The 19,348-nt window shown below is 42.1% G+C and overlaps 1 protein-coding gene across 1 annotated transcript in view; it reads left to right on the top strand.

Annotated features, from left to right (window-relative positions):
• csmd2 (CUB and Sushi multiple domains 2) overlaps window positions 1-19,348 on the top strand; it is a gene marked incomplete at both ends in the record, with an annotated part of 282,856 nt that overhangs the window by 240,792 nt on the left and 22,716 nt on the right. The window contains 9 exons of the mRNA XM_080019861.1: window positions 1,176-1,364; window positions 1,770-1,955; window positions 2,325-2,519; window positions 2,689-2,862; window positions 2,970-3,143; window positions 3,272-3,445; window positions 13,482-13,670; window positions 15,794-15,967; window positions 17,450-17,632. Coding sequence (XP_079875987.1) covers window positions 1,176-1,364; window positions 1,770-1,955; window positions 2,325-2,519; window positions 2,689-2,862; window positions 2,970-3,143; window positions 3,272-3,445; window positions 13,482-13,670; window positions 15,794-15,967; window positions 17,450-17,632 — 1,638 coding nt within the window. The remainder of the gene's footprint in view (window positions 1-1,175; window positions 1,365-1,769; window positions 1,956-2,324; window positions 2,520-2,688; window positions 2,863-2,969; window positions 3,144-3,271; window positions 3,446-13,481; window positions 13,671-15,793; window positions 15,968-17,449; window positions 17,633-19,348) is intronic.

The raw sequence follows: 19,348 nt of genomic DNA, 5'->3' as shown, positions 1-19,348 counted from the left end.
CCGGCCATCATGGGGCGGACAATAATGAGAATGAATCCTCCGCAACCCTTTGATCTATACTGCTCTTTTGCCCTTCAAAACTTTTCAATTGCACATAACGTTAGCTAGAATGGCTGTGGCACCAGACCTGGATTTGGTCTAACCACCTGGCAGGAATTTTAATTTGAATGCCCATTCATATAGATTTCCCAATATACGTCTTCTGGCTCACATGGAGGGAGGGTTTTCCAATCCCTATAAATGGCGGATATATTTCTCACGGGTGTTTGAACGGTTGTAACTTTTTATATCATCGGCAGCCTTGTCCGATTGTGTGCGGCGTGCTTGAACGTGGCCGATTCGGAAAATGTGGCAATTTTGATTGCTGGCTGTGGGTGGTTTGAGCCGGAATTTGCATTTTTATAGAGATGTAATGCAGTCATAGCGATTAAGTGTAATGGATGATATGCTCTTTGTCCGTGTATGTGTGTGTGTGTGTCCTTGGTCCACTTCCATCCTAATCTACGCCCACGCTCACATCACTGCGTCACACTGGCCCAGAGCATATCGCAAACATGATATCTGAAGTCCTGTCCCAATTTATAATGTTGATTTCCGATTTACGCCCCCAAAAACTAAATACCTTTTCCCATCTGTGGGTGCACAGACTAGCGTGTTTTCCAAGAGATATTTGTCCAATCATGAGCCAGCTGTTTGTCTTTGATTCTCTGGGTGCGGCAGACCTGTTGCCTACACCACTTGATGGGTATGATTTACGATTATGGCACCCCCTTATTTAACCAGCAAACCAGAACAAAAACGAAACATTGTTTCTTTTATTGTGTATCCATCACTTTTATGGTCTTCTCACGCCACCTCAGACAAGCTCCCACTTCTGCAATGACGTGGAGCATTTAGTCCCCTTTAATCAATTTCCCCCTCGTCTCCAGATTGCGGCGTTTGCCTTAAAGAGATGGCACTGTCAGGACGCGTATTAATGCACGTCCTTCTTTGCCATGCCCGCCACGCAAAACAGTTGTGAAGAAAATCCAGGGCTCAGACGCCGTTAAAGCCCCATTAGCCTGTCTCCACCTCAATACGATTCAGACCCACCCACCCTAGTTATGATTCTCGTTTTATCGTATTTATTGGTATTTATATTCTTTATTTATTCCACTCTTGTACCTTTTGAACAGCGGCCTACTGCAGCCCTCCCAACAACCCTGTAAACGGCACGGTCCACAGCCTGACGGGCACCAAGCTGGGCAGCACACTGCGCTTCAGCTGCGACCAGGGTTTCCGGCTCATTGGCCAAAGCAGCGCCACGTGCACCCGCACTCCGCAGGGGATCTACCAATGGAATGCCCCGGTACCCCTTTGCCAAGGTAAGGGGGGCTGAAACCCCGGCTAAACACACACAGTGGACGGATGAGGGACAAAAAAGCATGGACACTTCTTAGTGTTTTCTAACACCATCCATAAATCTATTTGCCTTTTTGCAACTGTGAGTCTAGCAGAAAAAGCTAGGAAAAGGAAGACAACTCAAATAGTACATTGGCAAGTCTAATGCAGATCTGTACTTATCCAACATGAATTAAAGGGTTTACCATCACCATCAATGAGTGTTGGACATTCAAACAGGAGGGTCAAGGTACTGAGCAAACAATGCTGGTTATTATAAAACACTTCTCTAACTCTGATTTTTTAAACCCTCAAAACAGGTCTGGAATGGAATCTCTGTATCTCATATTGTTTTCACACATTAATGATCCCCCTCTTTCCTCTCTCAGTCATGTCTTGTGGAATGCCTGTGCCACCGGTCAATGGAAGTATTGACGGGCAGGATTTCACTCTGGGAGCCAGGGCTATGTACCAGTGCAACCCTGGTTTCAGGCTGGCGGGCCCCTTAACCACCTCTGTAGTCTGTCAGGAATCTGGGAGATGGAGCCCCATTGAAGCTCCGCCCAGATGTATACGTAAGTATTTTAGCGACTGAATGTCAACTGAACCCTTAGTTTTTACCCTTAGACTGATATAGTTTAGCAGCCTCGTAGATTGTGCTTGTAAATATTTTCCATCATTAGCATTCCTGCAGAATAAGGATGGGACAACTAAATTTCAAAACTGGCAGTGATAAAGCTAGGTGGCATTAACATACAATATTGCATATAGGGGAGCTCTTGACCTAGAATTCATCTTCCCAATTGCAATAGCACCCATTCATCTCAGTAGAATCACATGTAAGTTGGTCAGTTGATTAATGCATGACATGAAACATGGTAATGGCAGGGTACTCCCTGGAACATAGCATAGCACTAATGCCGTGGTTGTTCTGGACCCTCTAGCGGTTACCTGTCCAGATATCGGCCACTCAGCCGTTGACCATGGGAGATGGAGGCTGATCTATGGAACTCAAAACCAGTACGACACCATAATGATGCTTATCTGCGACCTGGGGTATTACTACAGGGGGAAAAGGGTCATACGGTGCCAGCCTAACAGCTCATGGGACTACCCGGATCCTCGTCCGGCATGCGACAGTGAGTATACCCAATGTGACTCACAGTGCCATATCTGGTATTTTGTCATAAAGCCACTGAAAAGACAGAAATAACTACCGATATGAATACGATAGGTATGTAGGTAGGTAGGTAAGAGGACGTTTTGATTGATTGCCCCTCATATGACACTGCTGTCTCTCTGTGTTAGTTATCTCATGCGGGGATCTCGGAACGCCGCCCAACGGGAACAAGATCGGAACACTGACGGTGTACGGAGCAACGGCCATTTTTTCCTGCAACACCGGCTATACCCTGGTGGGCTCACGGGTTAGGGAGTGCATGTCCAACGGACTGTGGAGCGGAACACAGGTTCAATGCCTAGGTGAGTAACTTGTCAACAATAAAGGTATTCGAAAGGTAGAACTGAGATACTTACACATGTGTTTTCATGTTGGTCTTAAAATCAATTTATTTTTTCTACTGTCAAAGCTGGCCATTGCGGGACCCCTGAACCCATCGTCAATGGTCAGATAATTGGGGAGAATTACAACTACAGAGGCAGCGTGGTGTACCAATGTAACCCTGGCTTCCGGCTCATTGGGGTGTCTGTGCGGATCTGTGAACAGGACCACCGCTGGTCCGGAAACACCCCTGTCTGCGTCCGTAAGTACACCAGGCTCGATGAAGTTCTGTGGAATTCTACAATGACGAACTATAGGAGAATTCTTGATCTTAAACTTACACAAAAATCTAATTAAATCGAATCTATTATATTTTTCTTCCATCCCTAGCCATCACATGCGGTCACCCTGGCAACCCTACATTTGGTGTGACCCAAGGAACCCAATTCAACTTGAATGACATTGTGCGCTTCATCTGCAATAGCGGATATGTCCTACAGGGGGTCGTTAAATCGACCTGCCAGTCAAACGGCCAGTGGAGCAATGCCCTCCCTAGGTGTAAAAGTAAGTGAGGAAATGTATGTATGTTTATCTTTGCATCAGCTGTGCTACGTTGCATACATGCATATGTGCAGGAGGGTTGCTGCACAAATCTATTTTCTTGTTTGCATGTCTGTCTCTCTGTTTGCATTTCTATGGTATGCACACAAAGATGATCCCAGCTGGGACGTAGTTAATTTGCAGAAAAGGTCATGCGTATGTGTATGGTATCATGACTTTCATGTCATATTTTTCATGGAGAAGATTAATAATATACAGCCGTTGCCAAGGTAGAGCTTGTGTTTCCCAGCACCTTTAAGCACCGAGCAAAAGGTGTCTTAGATTAAACGTTTTGCCCACGTGTTTCCTTTTCAATTTGTACGTGTGGGAAGCCATCGTTCAACCCAGTGTTTTGCATGGTGCAAGCTCACATTCCTGAGCCAACCACAATCAAGAGAGCTAGCATCGTCGAGACATCCTGGAGGGAGGAAGAGTTTAGCAGGAGCGCATCAGTGTGGATTGAAATGGTAAAAAAAATGATAAAACAAAGTTGTGGCCAGATGATTTAATTATCCCACTCTCAACCCGCAGGGTCTGTCTGAGTTCCGGGCTAATATTTACTTGATGCGGTCACTTCCATGGCCCTCGCCTCATAGCAACAAGATATAATATAGAATAATGAATAGGCGGGGAATAATCATTGGGAGTCCTTCACGGCACGGCCTTTCGAGACCTGGTTTTTATTGTAACGAATTGTTAGAATGGAATTGATTCTGCTGTGCTTTGAAAGAGAGGAGCAGGAACGACATTTAATTTGGCCAAGCTATGACTTTGTTCATTAGTAGGTGTCTTGACAAGCGTGTCAGTCTAAAAGCCCTCACTAACCTTTGGTTTTTTGCCAAACCAACGACGGGGAACCATCAGGGCTTGATAAACGAGTTTGTTTTGAATGAGGACAGAAAGGAGGTCCCCTATTTTTTTAATATCCAGACATTTACGAAGGGATGAGGAGGTGGGAAAGTTTCACAGATATTGTTTGTCAGTTGATGAATGAGCAGGTGGAGGTTTTCCTCCTGGACGTATGCTTTAAATCCCCTTGCTCCAGTGGTGACATCATATTAGCATCAGCCGTGTTTCCATGCAGATGCTGACTCTCAGATGCATTTGTGAGTGTGTGTGTGTATGTGTGTGTGTGTATGTGTGAGTGTTTACGCATCTATTTTGATAGCGCTTCATTCTTGCCGCTCACTGTGGAAATATTTAAGCAGCTTAGGGGTCTTTTTGTCAATCAGATTTATCACCTTAATTACGGTATTCAAGTCATCCTTGGAAGCGTGCGCTCCCCCTGCCTTTCACACTTTTTTTCATTATAAGCCCGCGTTTACCTTCTCGGTGAAATTAAGTCCTGCGACAACATCTGCATTTTCCATCCATCTCATGTCTAAAGCCTAAGTCATGTCTCCTACCATCCTCCACAACTTTCCATCTCAATTTCCGCATTATTTTTAACCAATTGCAATGGTTTCTTCTCAACTCTCTCTCTCTCTCTCTCTCTCTCTCTCTCTGAGGAGTCAATACAAAGATAGGGATCTTGAAGAAAGGGCGAGGAAGAGGAATGCTGGTTTGATAGAGATATCAAACCAGCATTTGGGGATGTCGGGGATTCAAACTGATTTTAAGAATACGCCCATAATCCTTCCCCTGTTCCTGCTTGTTCCTCACCTTTCAACCTCATTTTGGTGCTCCCTAACAAAGAAATATCCATGAGGCAGACCTGATCCCTCATACCGAAGATCAGTCTTTTACTTTTAAAACTGGACTGTACCGTCTTAGGTCTGTATGTCAGAAACACCTTGTGTATAAATGTGTGTTGTAGAGCATTTTTAACCAGTTTCCAAGCTGCATCTTTCCTCCTATGTGTGAGTTTTCAAAGGAGAGATGTAGAAAGTGGGGAGCATAATTTTATCTATTGATTAAACAGAGCCCACCTTTTGTCCCATGCCTTTTTCGCACCACCCACTGCAATCCTATCGGTGCACCTGAAAAGCAGATTTTTGTTCAGAAGACCAATCGAACGCTCGCCATTTTGGTTATGGCCTATCCATTATGCTTGCAGTGAAAGGACAAAAGATGCACCGCATTGGGAGTAACTGGGGTGCATTCCCTGCACTGCCACCATGGAAAACAAGTTTTGAATTACATAGGCGACAAAGAGAGCACTACACAATGACATTAGATGGAGAAATGTATTTGAGAGAGCTTAATTGTTCGTCGTGGAGGTAGAATTATAATGTGATTGTGGATTCACCTGAGTTGAGGAACATGATCGATGACCCAGCAATTGTTTTTTACCTGCTTCTATGGCCTTTTTCTGGATGATCCACATTATGGTTCTCTTCCACATTATGGTTCTTTTTTTCATCCTAGTATTCCTCCAACACTCCCACACCATCTTTTTTTGCGGTGTCTCATTTTACCACTGGCTGAGGTGCCCACCTGAGAGAGAGAGACTTGACTTTTAAGATTCCTTTATTTGCAGTAAGTCATGTCATAGCAGCAGCAACTTTATCACGAAGGAAACAATAAACATAGCAAAAAAACTAGAGACAAATCAGTCAACCGGTAAATAGACAGCAAGAGTATAGACATCCCTCTTCAGAGATAACTAGGTACGCAGGGATCTGTTGGTTTCTTCACCAAGTTTGAGACAGCTGAGAGAGAGCGAGAGAGAGAGGCTGAGAGTTGTTACAAAGCATTATGTAATAATGCCGCATTTCTTAATAACCTATACATAATGTGGTGGTTATTAGGTATTGTGGGGGTTACAACCTTTTATGATGAATAAGTAATAACTCAACACATTTGGCAGACCTGCAAACCTCCACGCATTTTGTGAAGCAACGAAACAATTCTTTGTCACAATACGCATGTACGAAATGCCAGTTGAAAATACACAAACATTTTTTTTAATATATATATATATATATCATTGCAATTAAATTGCAGAAAATCAATACAAAACAAAACTGTACATTTATTCAGTTTATCAACTACATCCCTTGGATTGGACCAGATGCCACATGTATTTGCAGAGTTGATGCTCAAAATAAGAGCGAAAGAAAAAAATGGTGGCTGTTTGGTGGTACTTCCAGGAAAACAAAAAGATTATATAAATTAACAATATTCTAGAATTGTGCAGACTGCGTATCTATCGCTATCACTACAGTGAAGTCTGCTCTGGTTGTTTGTACCCATAGTGCACGTCACAAACTCTGCTCATGATGAAAAGTTAGACTCTTTTTTGAGACTCACTTTTGGAGTCACTCAGTTAAGGCGTGAGAGTCATTCGATTTTATTCAGTTGGGTTAATGGACGGTGAGCAAAGGAGGACGTCCAGTGAACAGGAGTGAGACGAGCTGGTCATTTATTATTATTCCTTTTTTTTGCAATATTGCAAATCTTTTTGGAATGGCAAGTACCATATACATAAAGTAAAAATATGTATTTGCAATTTAAAGTGGAAGAGACTTTTATTTGAAGTTTAACTGTATATTTACAGTTGTCCTACTAAAACTCAGTGAGGGTTACAGGTTGCATTATACTGAAACTTGGTGACAGTCCCATATTCAATTTTATTGGAACTCAGGGACAGTTTCATATTCTATTATTGTTCCATAGTGAATAATGAACTATAATAAACACATAGGAGCGAATTCACAAAGAAATGGATTGCGGCGGTTAATAGAAACATGAAATAAAACACACTATCAGAACCGTTTTAGCCACAAATTCACAAAAGATATTGCGCTGATGATATGCCAGTGCAAACACGGCCATAAGGTTTTGCTGCTGAGTGCAATTTGTGCTTGTTTTGTGTCTGATATCCATGTGGCAAAGTAAAAGTAAGAGTCATTACGCATTTACACCACTGCTCTACACTGCCTGTTTAACAAATTAAGTTCAAGAGATTATTTGTCACATTCATACACATACATAAATAAATTATCAGTCTTAAATAAATATAAAACTTACAGTATTTATTTTTATTTAAATTGTTTAATGAAAATGTAAAATTGTAAGGAAGTCTTAGAGGGTGGTTTGAAAATAATGGAAATTGTTTGGGGGGGGCGGTTGCGGGGGGGGGACACCTGATGAAGTATGAATAGTTTGTAGTAGTATTAGTATTAGTATTAGTATGAATACAAACCTATTGTATATGTATATATATATATATATATAATAGATTTAATATGGCCAGTTTTCACACACTCCTCAGGTCTCAGGTACAACACATTTTAAAGTTTTCAACATTTATGGGATATAATAGCCTGTGGAGCTGTCCATGGTTCTGAGATTCCATTCCATCTGTGGTTCACTACTAGTTTTGACCACTTTATCACTTTTCCCTATAACTGTTAGTTGTTTTCTTTATATCTTTTAAGTTTAATAGAAATTATAGATCCATTTTTGTCAACGTTTGTAAGGCCTTATTTTTACAAATAATTTAAGCAAAGTTTCAACAAATCTCTATTGGAGTGTGTTTTGAAAACCACCACAGACTGCTGTGTGTTCCACTTACTTCACATCCTGTGACAGTAATAATAATTGTAATAATAATGTAGAAATATTATTTACAAATCGCTGGAAAGTCTGGGCGTGACACCACTTGACACCACTAAATGCACTTAAATTCCAGCAGCTCTCTGAAGATGATTGCGTAGTGCTGCCCTTTTCCTTGCCTTTTACTGTTGGTCGTCTCTGCAGACGGTAACAGCATCACTCAAACTGCGTGTGGTTATTTGCAGCGGTGTTTTTGAATATAACACTATTTTAAACAAGGCTCATTTGCATAGGAAAGGGCCAATTTTCCACCAAATCTATGAATAATACAGAATTTCAATACGTACAAATAGCACCAGCACACCGAGACACTATTTGCATGGCAGCGCAGCTAGTGATGCATTTCACTGTTTGCGGGTTCATTTTGAATTAGACGCTGGCTTTTTCTGTTATTTGCGTCGGTTTAGCGGCCACAAAAGCCACGCAATCGCTTTGTGAATTGGCCCAACAGTGTCAAAATCAGCAATGTCACTATCGTGGCAACTGAAAATTGCAGCTGTAATCCTATCTGTCTCCCAGCTGTCTTATCACGTGATGTATTTTTCATTGACCTACAACAGATATACCCAATGAGACCGATTCCTCCGATCAAGGATATAAACTCAATATGATCGATATTATGAGTATACAGATGAATGAAAATGGCAATCGGCCAAGATCAGAATCGTCAGGTCAGACAGAAAAACTCGGAAATTGAAATTGGCCAACAAAATTGCAATCGGTGCATCTTAAGTCGATAAACATGTTCGGTAACTTTGTGAAATGATGCATTTCAAGGGGTATAGCCTAATGAGATAAATCTGTATTTACAGTATAGTTAGCCATATTAGCTCGCATACGACCTGATTAGGCCTGTTAGCCCTGAGACGGCTACGGTGTGGATAAGTGATGGACTTTCTACTATTCTGGTACTCAAAATATTTTTCCAAGGTTGGTAGGTCTGCATTATGTAATAACACACCACAATTGCTGTCAGTGTGAGCTTTCCATAGAAAATTTGTAAAATTAAATTCAACAAATGTATAGTAAAATCAAGCAAAACTGTAAATGTGTGTGTTGTTACATAATTATTACATATTAATCAATAACGGCAAGCCCTTCAGTGTCCCTTAAGTACATATTCTGTATTTATGGATGACACTTGATGTACATCAAGATGGCGATTTTGTTGTGTTTTTTACATAGTGATTACATATGCATCATAAAAGGTTTTTACCCCCCCAGCACTTAATCACCACCATATTGGGTAATAGATCATTATATAATGCAGCAAAAAGTGTTACTTGTTTTTTTCAAGAAGTGTATTGTGAGTTATTACAAAGTGGATGTTATCACATCATAATAAAGGTCACATTTCTTACATTTTTTACAAGTTATTAAGAAGTTATTACGAAGTTATTATGAAGTTATTACTTCGCTCCCGCCTCTTCTTGCCATCATTGCCAATTGTCTCATAGTGCCACTTCTGCTGGAAAACACCTATGGAATGTTTATATTCTGAGTTGCCACCGTTTGGGAGAGCCCCAATATGAGGTGCAGGGTTGAAAGCAGCTCGCTTCCATGGGGGAGAAATAAAAAGAGAAATTACTCATCGCTTTCTCCTCTGCACACACACTTTCTCGTTTTATTCCTCTTTTCATCTTCCGCTTCTCTCTACTCCTTAACTCTACTCCGAGTTGACCGTTGGACATCTTGTCGAGGTCTTGTGTGGTTGCTCCACGGCATTAATTCAGAACTGGAAATAAAATGATAAAATAAAATGAAATAAAATGGCTGGATCCGCATTAGGAGAACCTGGTGAAGCAGCAGCAGCAGCAACTCCACTTCAGTATGAGCTCATAGTGGTCTTATGCGTCAAGTTGTAAATGGCCATCCTGCAGGTCAGCACTACGCTGTAAGGAATACATTATACTGGGTAATTGAGAGATGATTTGGCTCTGTCGGCCAGCTCGGGAGCAGGAAAATGATGCAGCTTTTAGGGGGCATTAGCATACAATGGCTTCATTTTTTGGCTGGAGAAAAGTCTTGTGTACGGGAAAGGGAAAATAATGGCTGCACAGGCATTTCTAGATGGTGGTATGTTAGTTTGTTGGTGTTATTGCACATTGTGGCTTCTACCACCAGAGTTTCCCCAACCTTTTTTATGCCACGGCACACATTTTACAATTAAATAATCGCACGGCACACAACTGTCATGTTAAACACTACAAACATCACAAACATGTCAAACTGTGCTCATTATTATGGCCCTAAAATAGTTAGTAATGCAAGACTCGTGAATTAATTGTTTGATTTGTTCAACTAGAGTCTGGAGTCACTCCGGCAAAAAGTGACTCTTCAAATCACAAACTGAAAATGATTACACTAAATAAGAATAAATTAAAATTCATTACAGAAAATGTCAAGGCGTTTGGCATTATTCATATTGAATGTGACTTACTCTTTGCAATCCACTTAAAGAAATAGAAATAAAGAAATAGAGTCCTCCTTCACTCATCGGGCATTACAGCAACTGAATCAAACGAACAAAGAGCCACACTTATAGAGTGACTTGCCCCGAATCTCAGTAAAGATTCAAGATTCAAGATTTTTATTTGTCACATACATATACATACTTCCATACATATATGCAGTGAAATGTAATAAAGAGTACAAACAAAAAAGTAAAGAAAAAGTAAAAGAAACATAGTCTAGCTTTCATAACAATGAATTCACTTTCACATTCACTTTCACAGCGATACTTTCTGATGAGACGTTCTGATGAGTACAGAGCTGTTATTTTGCCTGGAGGTGGATGGTGGGGTGGGGATGGTAGCTCAGGAGGTAGAGCTGATCGTCAAGTAATCTAAAGGTTGTCCTTGAGCAAGACACTTACAGTAACCCCTAATTGCTCCTGATGGCTGCGTCCATCAGTGTTTGAATAATTGTAAGTCGCATTGGATAAAAGCGTCTGCTAAATGTAATGTAAATGAATAATATTAAATAGTGCAGCCTTGCAATTTTGACCTTGCAACACAAAAGCTAATTTCCATTAAACACAATTTGAAACATTTTCTCAAGCACACCTGGCGAGCTCTCATAGTGCACTAAGTGGTTGAAAAACACTGCACTAGAAGGGTTTGCTTAGCTGTTGCTCATGGTTTTCTTTGGGCTTTGGTGTGTACTTAGGACGTGAGAGACTAAGGGAAAAAGTTTCAGAGCGATGCTGGTGAGTCATCTTGGCCTACACAGGGAGGTTTATTCACTTTCTGAGGAGAGCCTGAGGCTCTAAAAGAAAAAAAAAAAAAAAACACGTATAATGAACCCCTGTCACCAGAGGTATTCAAACTGTGGGGCACGAAGGAATTGCAGTGTGGCATAAGAAAACTAAAGATGAAATTCTAATATTTAAGTGTGTTTAACTTCACTTAAAATGCACTAATGTGACCTGACTGTGATTAAATGTGAGGAAATACATTTATTTGAAGTTCCTAAACCTAATAACACAATGTTTCTGCCAATGTTGTCATAGCAAATTTTGCACAATTTAATTTGCCAGTCCATTTCTTCAAGATTCAAGATTCAAGATTTTTATTTGTCACATACATATACATACTTCCATACATATATGCAGTGAAATGTAATGCAACGCACCCGGTGATAGCACACAATATGTCCTAGGAAAAAGTACAAAAATAAAATAAAAAGTAGAAAATTCCTTTCTAATAGACCGACTAACTGACTCCAAAAACGTAATACAGTAAGTGGAATACTTATAGAATAAGATAAAACATATATAGAATAAAATACAATAAAAAATAAATTGAAATAAAATGGAATAGGTAGAAGGAATATGCCTATGTATATACAGATATGTGCATTTAAAGTGGCATGTGAATTAAATGCACATATCTGTATATACATAGGCATATTCCTTCTACCTATTCCATTTTATTTCAATTTATTTTATTTTTTATATAAATTCTTCTTCACTCATATGACACAACTTTTTTTTATATTATATTTGATCAAATTTTGTTTGTTGTTTTGGTGGTTGTCAAGTCCTTGAAATCTTACTTAATTCTCTGTACTACTTAATTGAGAGAAGCAGACTAAATCTATAAACTAAAGCTGCTGTCACATATGCACTGCAACCCTGAATGAATCCGGACATTTCCTAGAGGAGCGGTATGTGTGAACGCAAATGTCCAAATCATTTGACCCAGACATTACCTGGACTTTACCCTGCCAGCATGCTCGTACAAAATCCAGGAAATGTCAGATTGAGCAGTATGTGTGAACAGAGCAGGTGTCCGGAGCATTCACCCCAAGGGAGTGGGCATGCCGGGTGTTGATCAAGTCTTTATCATGCGCCGGTAATTTACCCATGTGCAAAATCTTTGTGCACGGAGCATCGCTGCTGTGTGCTCCTTTCTGCTTTCCTTAATATTTCTTTCCACTCTCTTGTTCATATTGTGGATACGTCCAAATACATGGTGTATCAACGCAATAAAAAATTCCAAGTAATAATAAGTCTGTAGCCTGGTCTGCCATCTTGGTGTGCTGTAAAACTCTGCAGCGTCATTGCGTCACCTCCGGACAATCTCAGTTTTTTTGTTGCACGTGTGAAAGGGTAACTCTGGACAATGTCTGGATAATCAGGTCCGGACGTTATCCTAGTTCCATAGTCCTATATGCCGCTATCTTATCATGTGGGCATGATCAGATCACGTGATGTATTTGTCATTGACCTACACCAGGTATACCCAATGAGACCAATTGTTAACAAAATTTGATTTCTCCGATCATGGATATAAACTCATCGAACAATTGAATGACATTATCCTGGCATTGTCTGGAGTGCATGTGTGAAAGCAGCTTAAGACACAAATTATATTCCTTTAACCAATGAAAGGAAGATAAGAGGTTAAGAACGAATGTAACTCGCCCTTTGCCTTTCTGGGGAGGCAGTACTTTTCCCTGGCTCGTAAGCAATGGCACTTATTGTAGGAAACCAACTTGTCCCTCGGTTAAGATTTACACTATTGCCTTGTTCTTAGCAGATAGTGTAAGTGAAGCGCGTACTTCATCCACGACAATCCATTGTCTGCTTCTTCTTGCTGTTTTGTCCACTTCTTCTTCTTGTTTGTACTTTAATATGACGCCATTGGCACAAGAAGCCTACACCAACAGTGGATGGATTGTGGGGTGAGGAGGATGAGGTGAAAGAAGAGATTTCGGCAATTGTGAATGAGTTGACGCACTTTGAATTTGTCATCTGTTTACAATGAGTCATATGCAAATGAAAGCATGCTTTCTTTTTTCAAATTAAAGCTCTGAAATTTCCATTCCTGAGGGATGTGGGAGCATATGTGCTTATTCAGTAATTCGGCCTTGAGGATGTGTGATATAAATATGTAACCCATTATCTCATTCTCAAACCCCCTCTCTTCCTCACCAGTTGTGAACTGTACCGAGCCAGGACATGTGGAGAACAGTATCAGGCAGGTGCTGCCCAGCGGGCCGCATCGCTACAGCTTCCAGACGGCTGTGTCATACCGTTGCAACCCCGGCTACTACCTGCTGGGCACCAGCTCCATCTCCTGTCAGGGCGATGGCACCTGGGACCGCTCGTTGCCAAAGTGCCTGTGTGAGTAAAACCAGAGGGTCTCCGAAGGGCATGTTCCTCTTAATGTAAGCAATGCAGTGAAGGACTGGGAGGGTGAGGGGACAATTTTTTTTTATCTTTAGCATGGCATGGTGGTTCAGTGGTTAGCACTGCTGCCTCACAGTAGGTTCTCGGTCTGAACCCGACTGGGGCTTTTCAGAGTGGAGTTTGCATGTTCTCCCCATGTCAATGTGGGTTTTCTCCGGATGCTCCTGTTTCCTTCAACCCTAAGACATACAGTTCATGATAAGGTTGGGCACTCCTGCCGATACCCTTAATTACCACGGCGCATGCTATGGCTACACATTGCTTCTAAATAGTTAGGATGGGTTAAATGCAAAGGACAAATTCCCTCACGGGGATCAATAGTGTATCTAGTGGAACTGTTAACTCTTTGGTATCTGAAAGATTGCGGGCACTCATGATGTAGATTCTGTTTAGGAAGGATTTAGGATATACAGGGTGTCACGGTCAGATGGCTGAAATCGGGCAGAGAGGTTAATACAGTTTAAGATGAGTTTCTCGTTTAGTTGAGGACAGGTGTTTGGGTTAGGGTTTGTGTGTATGTGTGTGCGTGTGCGTGTGTGTGTGTGTTCTAACGAGAATCAAACTGCAGTAAACACCGCAGCAGACTACACATCCAATAATACAAAGGAAATAAAGTTTCTCATGTTTTGTAACACACCAAAGGAAAAGGGACAGTGAATAGGGAAAAAAACGGTTTTGGATTCTCCACTGCGAGGTGACAGAGCCACAGGTGATCGGTGATAATTTAAACAAGAGTGCGCCCAGCAAATACAAAGTATATGCCCCTGCGGTGATGCAGACTCTGATTGAAGTATGGAAAGCATTGAGACTTTTTCACAGCATCATTGGTTTGGGTATGCAGCAGGGGTGGGGAACCTTTTTGTCTGGGAGAGCCATAAAAGCCAAATATTTCTAAATGTATTTCCTTGTGAGCCATATAATATTTAATAAAATTGAATGCAACTTAATGCGTGTATTTCTTAAGTAAGGCATACATTTAACATTTAATGTATAACACATCTCTGAGTACATAAAAAAGCGCTTTATATAAAAAAATTCTCTTTATTCTTCTTAATAATATTGTTGTTATACTGTAGCTAACCAATAATAAATGAAATACTTTTTACCATTAATGTGACTTGTGGTGCTGCATGGTTTTGCTGGTGGCCTTGTAGTCTGCTTCATACGTAGTGAGTCTTCCATCAGTTCAACTTGAGCGTAGGTTGCTCTTAATGTTTCTCAGGTGCCAGAAAGACTGCTCACATGCGTATGTAGAGCCAGACAGGGTCAGTACGGCAATACTCACACGCTGCATTGTGAGGTGTGTGACGGGAAGCTCGTTCCAAGTTTTAGGAATCAGCTGGTCTTCAGGTTCAAGTTCAGGTTCAAGTTCAAAAGATTATTTGTCACATACATGTTGACGTTTTTTCCATTTCTGTCCACTTGTGTTCAGCTGATTGGTCCGACTGGAGGCAGGGAGTTTTCTTAATGTTCGTCTGTCTTACAGAGGGGATGGGAGCACGGGCTCGTAAGCAGCCCAGCAGTGGAACGCCATTCCTCCTGCGCCCAAGAGGATCATTATTATCCACCATTATTATTTAATCCTCACTGATATATATAATTGTGGCCTGCGTGCCGCATATTGAAATGAACAATAAAACTCTCGCCATGTCGACTCCATCTCCCTCCCTAAACCCTTCACCTGTGGGCAGAGACTCCCACAAGTGGCGCCTGAGCAGAGACCCGGGAGGGGCAGGGCGCCGAGTGAAAGGCGCCCGGAGTCTTTATGTGGTCCGCAGCCGGTGCTTGACCACGCCCCTTTGTCCTCCACATTTATATTTTGAATTCTATTTTCAAAGTTGTAATTTCTCTTACCTGTTTTCCTTTAAAATGACACAGAAAAATTATTTATTACTTGTTAATTGTGATGAAAAATTTTAGCTCAAAATTGTCTGCGAGCCATATTCCGTCATGGAAAGAGCCATAATTGGCTTGCGAGCCAAAGGTTCCCGACCCCTGATATACAGTATTTGTCTTCGCCGTTTAATCACTGTCTCCTGTTTCTCCTATTTATTCAGTGGTGCTGTGCGACAGGCCCAGCATGCCTCCCTACGCCCAGATCTCGGGCGACCGCCGGACGGTGGGCTCGGTCATCCGCTTCAGCTGCATCGGCCAGCGCACTGTCGTCGGCAACACCACCCGCATGTGCCAGCTGGATGGCCAATGGAGTGGCTCGCTGCCGCATTGCTCCGGTATGGAAAGATGAACTGACTGACCGTCTAACAACACTAAACTTATATTCAAGTTCACCTCTGATGAAAGGTTGGGAAAAGGTGGCTTGACTCAGCCATTTCACCGTTCTCAAGCCGCCCCGCACTACTGCTAATACTTAATAATTCTCGGTGTAAAATCGGCTCCCGTCTCACTAGGATACTCCTCCTAATGCCGGGCCAACAAATAAAGGGCTTTAGTCGGTGGTGGGATCAGAGATAGAACACGGATGGAACCATCAGTATGTCCGTCTGCACAATGGGTCTCAAGGGTAAAGCCAGTGTCCGCCATAAAGCCTGTTTAATCTGCTATTAGACCCGGTAATGGGACGAGATTTTGGTGGTGGGTGGGGGGTGGATGTTGGGGGACTGGGCATCTTCATCTCTGTTCGGGTCATGCACTATGAAGACATCCAGTACCATCCTCCTCCTCCCTCCTCACACCTACAGAAGCCAATTTATAGTCGATATATTCACAGTGTTCCCACATATATACTGTACATATGTACATGCATATGACATGATGGAATCACATTCATACACATGGAGACGGGACACAAAAAAAATAAACCACTATATATAAAATAAACATTATAGCACACTTCCTTAGGGCTGGAAGTCTTGATGGACGGACTTGACGAACTGACAATACAAAACTGAAAGTGGAAGAAAGGGAGGAAGGATGAGGGGAGTGTCAGGATGGCAGGAATTCGAGGACCTGAGTTCCAAACTGTTTTATGTTCTGCTAGCTCGCTCGCTAGATAGTTATGGAATGTTACCTCTACCCCCACACGCTCAAGCAGGTTGACAAAAAAAATGCATCCTGACAGTTTAATGTCACAATTCATGATGTTCATATATCCCAGATATTGCTGGCTTTCTCGCCGGCGACTATAAAAGCAACCTTTATACATTCAGATTTCTTTTACCTCCCCCAGCTAAGCGCTATTAAAGCCTTGTAGACCGGATTTCCCATAAAATCAGTGTAGATGCCGTGATTACACCGAGCCCCAAAAACGTTTTCTGTTTGTTCTCAACGTAGTGCGTGCAGAGGAATGAACCAAACAGCCTGACGGTACAAACAAGACACTGAAATGAAAACAAATAAGAGCATTTGCATGAACAAATGCCATACAATGCATTGTGGGAGTGAGATTACTCCCGGTGGTAAGGAGGCCAATAATATTTTTTAATCAGATGATGGAGGAAAGGTTGGGGGTGGGGGGGTGGGGGGCGGGGCTACATTCCTGCCTAAATTATTACATTATTACCGTGGATTGATATGGAAATACCACTCATGTGGAGAGTGCATTTCTAATGGCGTGTACCTTCCACATTAACATATTAAAACCTATAATGAGCCATCGTTCACCATCGCGTGAGTCACGTACGTCTTCCCTCAGCCTTTTTTAACCTTGTTATTTTATCGTGTTAAAGTCTTCTGTATGGTGGGTTGACTTGCAGGAGAGTCGGCCGGCCTGTGCGGCGACCCGGGCATCCCTGTGCACGGCATCCGCCTCGGGGAAGAGTTTGCAGTGGGCAGTATGGTGCGCTTCAGCTGTGAGCCCGGGTACACACTGAGGGGTTCGTCGGAGAGAACATGCCTGGCCAACAGCACCTGGTTTGGCACCCAGCCTGAGTGTCACGGTGAGAAACAAAAGAATGGGTGAATTCCTACCTCCATGTGAGTGCGCCGATGATGATATTATACAATAGGGCTCACAAACGGACGCACCAAGAAGAACATTTAGACTAATGCTACAGGGTGGACTGTGATCATTTGTTTGTTGTCCATTGGCTACTTTTCCCCTGATTATCCACTTGGCTTCACCCCTGCTAATTGGACGTCACTGCATGATTCGCCTATTATTCCACTCATGCAGAACCATACAGTCCACCCGACAGAGGTAAGTAGTAAGACGAGAGAGAGAGAGAGAGAGAGATTTTTTTTTTTTTTTTTTTAAGTATCTTTACTTTAACATTTTCTCTAGTTCACAGTTACAGACAATACAACAAACACACTTACACGTTAAAAACAGACTGGAAGCACAGGTCGTCCTCCACCAGGGAACAGATGGCGTCATTAAAACACCACAGCTTGATGAAGACGTCCAGACTCTTCATCAGTCTGTGAAAGTTAAAATCAATCAAGACTCTGGCCCTGACCAACGCTACAAACACTCTTCCTAAAACACTCTCCTTTCCCCTCAGTTTGTTCCTCCTCATGAGGTAGATGGCCATCTTCGCTTCCCCTACTAGAGAGAGAGAGAGAGAGAGAGAGAGAGAGAGAGAGAGAGGTCAATACAAAGGTAGGGATTCATAGAGATCTTGAAGAGAGGGCGAGGAAGAGGAATGCTGGTTTGATAGAGATATCAAACCAGCATTTGGGGATGTCGGGGATTCAAACTGATTTTAAGAATAGGCCCATAATCCTTCCCCTGTTCCTCCTTGTTCCTCACCTTTCAACCTCATTTTGGTGCTCCCTGACAAAGAAATATCCATGAGGCAGACCTGATCCCTTGCACCGAAGATCAGTCTTTTACTTTTAAAACTGGACTGTACCGTCTTAGGTCTGTATGTCAGAAACACCTTGTGTATAAATGTGTGTTGTAGAGCATTTTTAACCAGTTTCCAAGCTGCATCTTTCCTCCTATGTGTGAGTTTTCAAAGGAGAGATGTAGAAAGTGGGGAGCATAATTTTATCTATTGATTAAACAGAGCCCACCTTTTGTCCCATGCCTTTTTCGCACCACCCACTGCAATCCTATCGGTGCACCTGAAAAGCAGATTTTTGTTCAGAAGACCAATCGAACGCTCGCCATTTTGGTTATGGCCTATCCATTATGCTTGCAGTGAAAGGACAAAAGATGCACCGCATTGGGAGTAACCGGGGTGCATTCCCTGCACTGCCACCATGGAAAACAAGTTTTGAATTACATAGGCGACAAAGAGAGCACTACACAATGACATTAGATGGAGAAATGTATTTGAGAGAGCTTAATTGTTCGTCGTGGAGGTAGAATTATAATGTGATTGCGGATTCACCTGATTTGAGGAACATGATCGATGACCCAGCAATTGTTTTTTACCTGCTTCTATGGCCTTTTTCTGGATGATCCATACTCCTGCAACTCCTTAAGTCTCTTCCACATTATGGTTCTTTTTTTCATCCTAGTATTCCTCCAACACTCCCACACCATCTTTTTTTGCGGTGTCTCATTTTCCCACTGGCTGAGGTGCCCACCTGTTCTGGCTTGGCACAGACTTCAAGGCCTAGGCTACATCTGGTCATTACAGGAGGGCGATGCCCAGGGGTGGGCTCCGAGGGCTGGGGCCAAGCTGGATACTGTAATGAACAGAGCC

The sequence above is a fragment of the Zeus faber genome, assembly GCF_960531495.2.
Source record: "Zeus faber genome assembly, chromosome: 1".
Lineage (NCBI taxonomy): Eukaryota > Metazoa > Chordata > Actinopteri > Zeiformes > Zeidae > Zeus > Zeus faber.
Note: the sequence above shows the minus strand (reverse complement) of the source record. Positions and strands in the feature narration are given on the sequence as shown.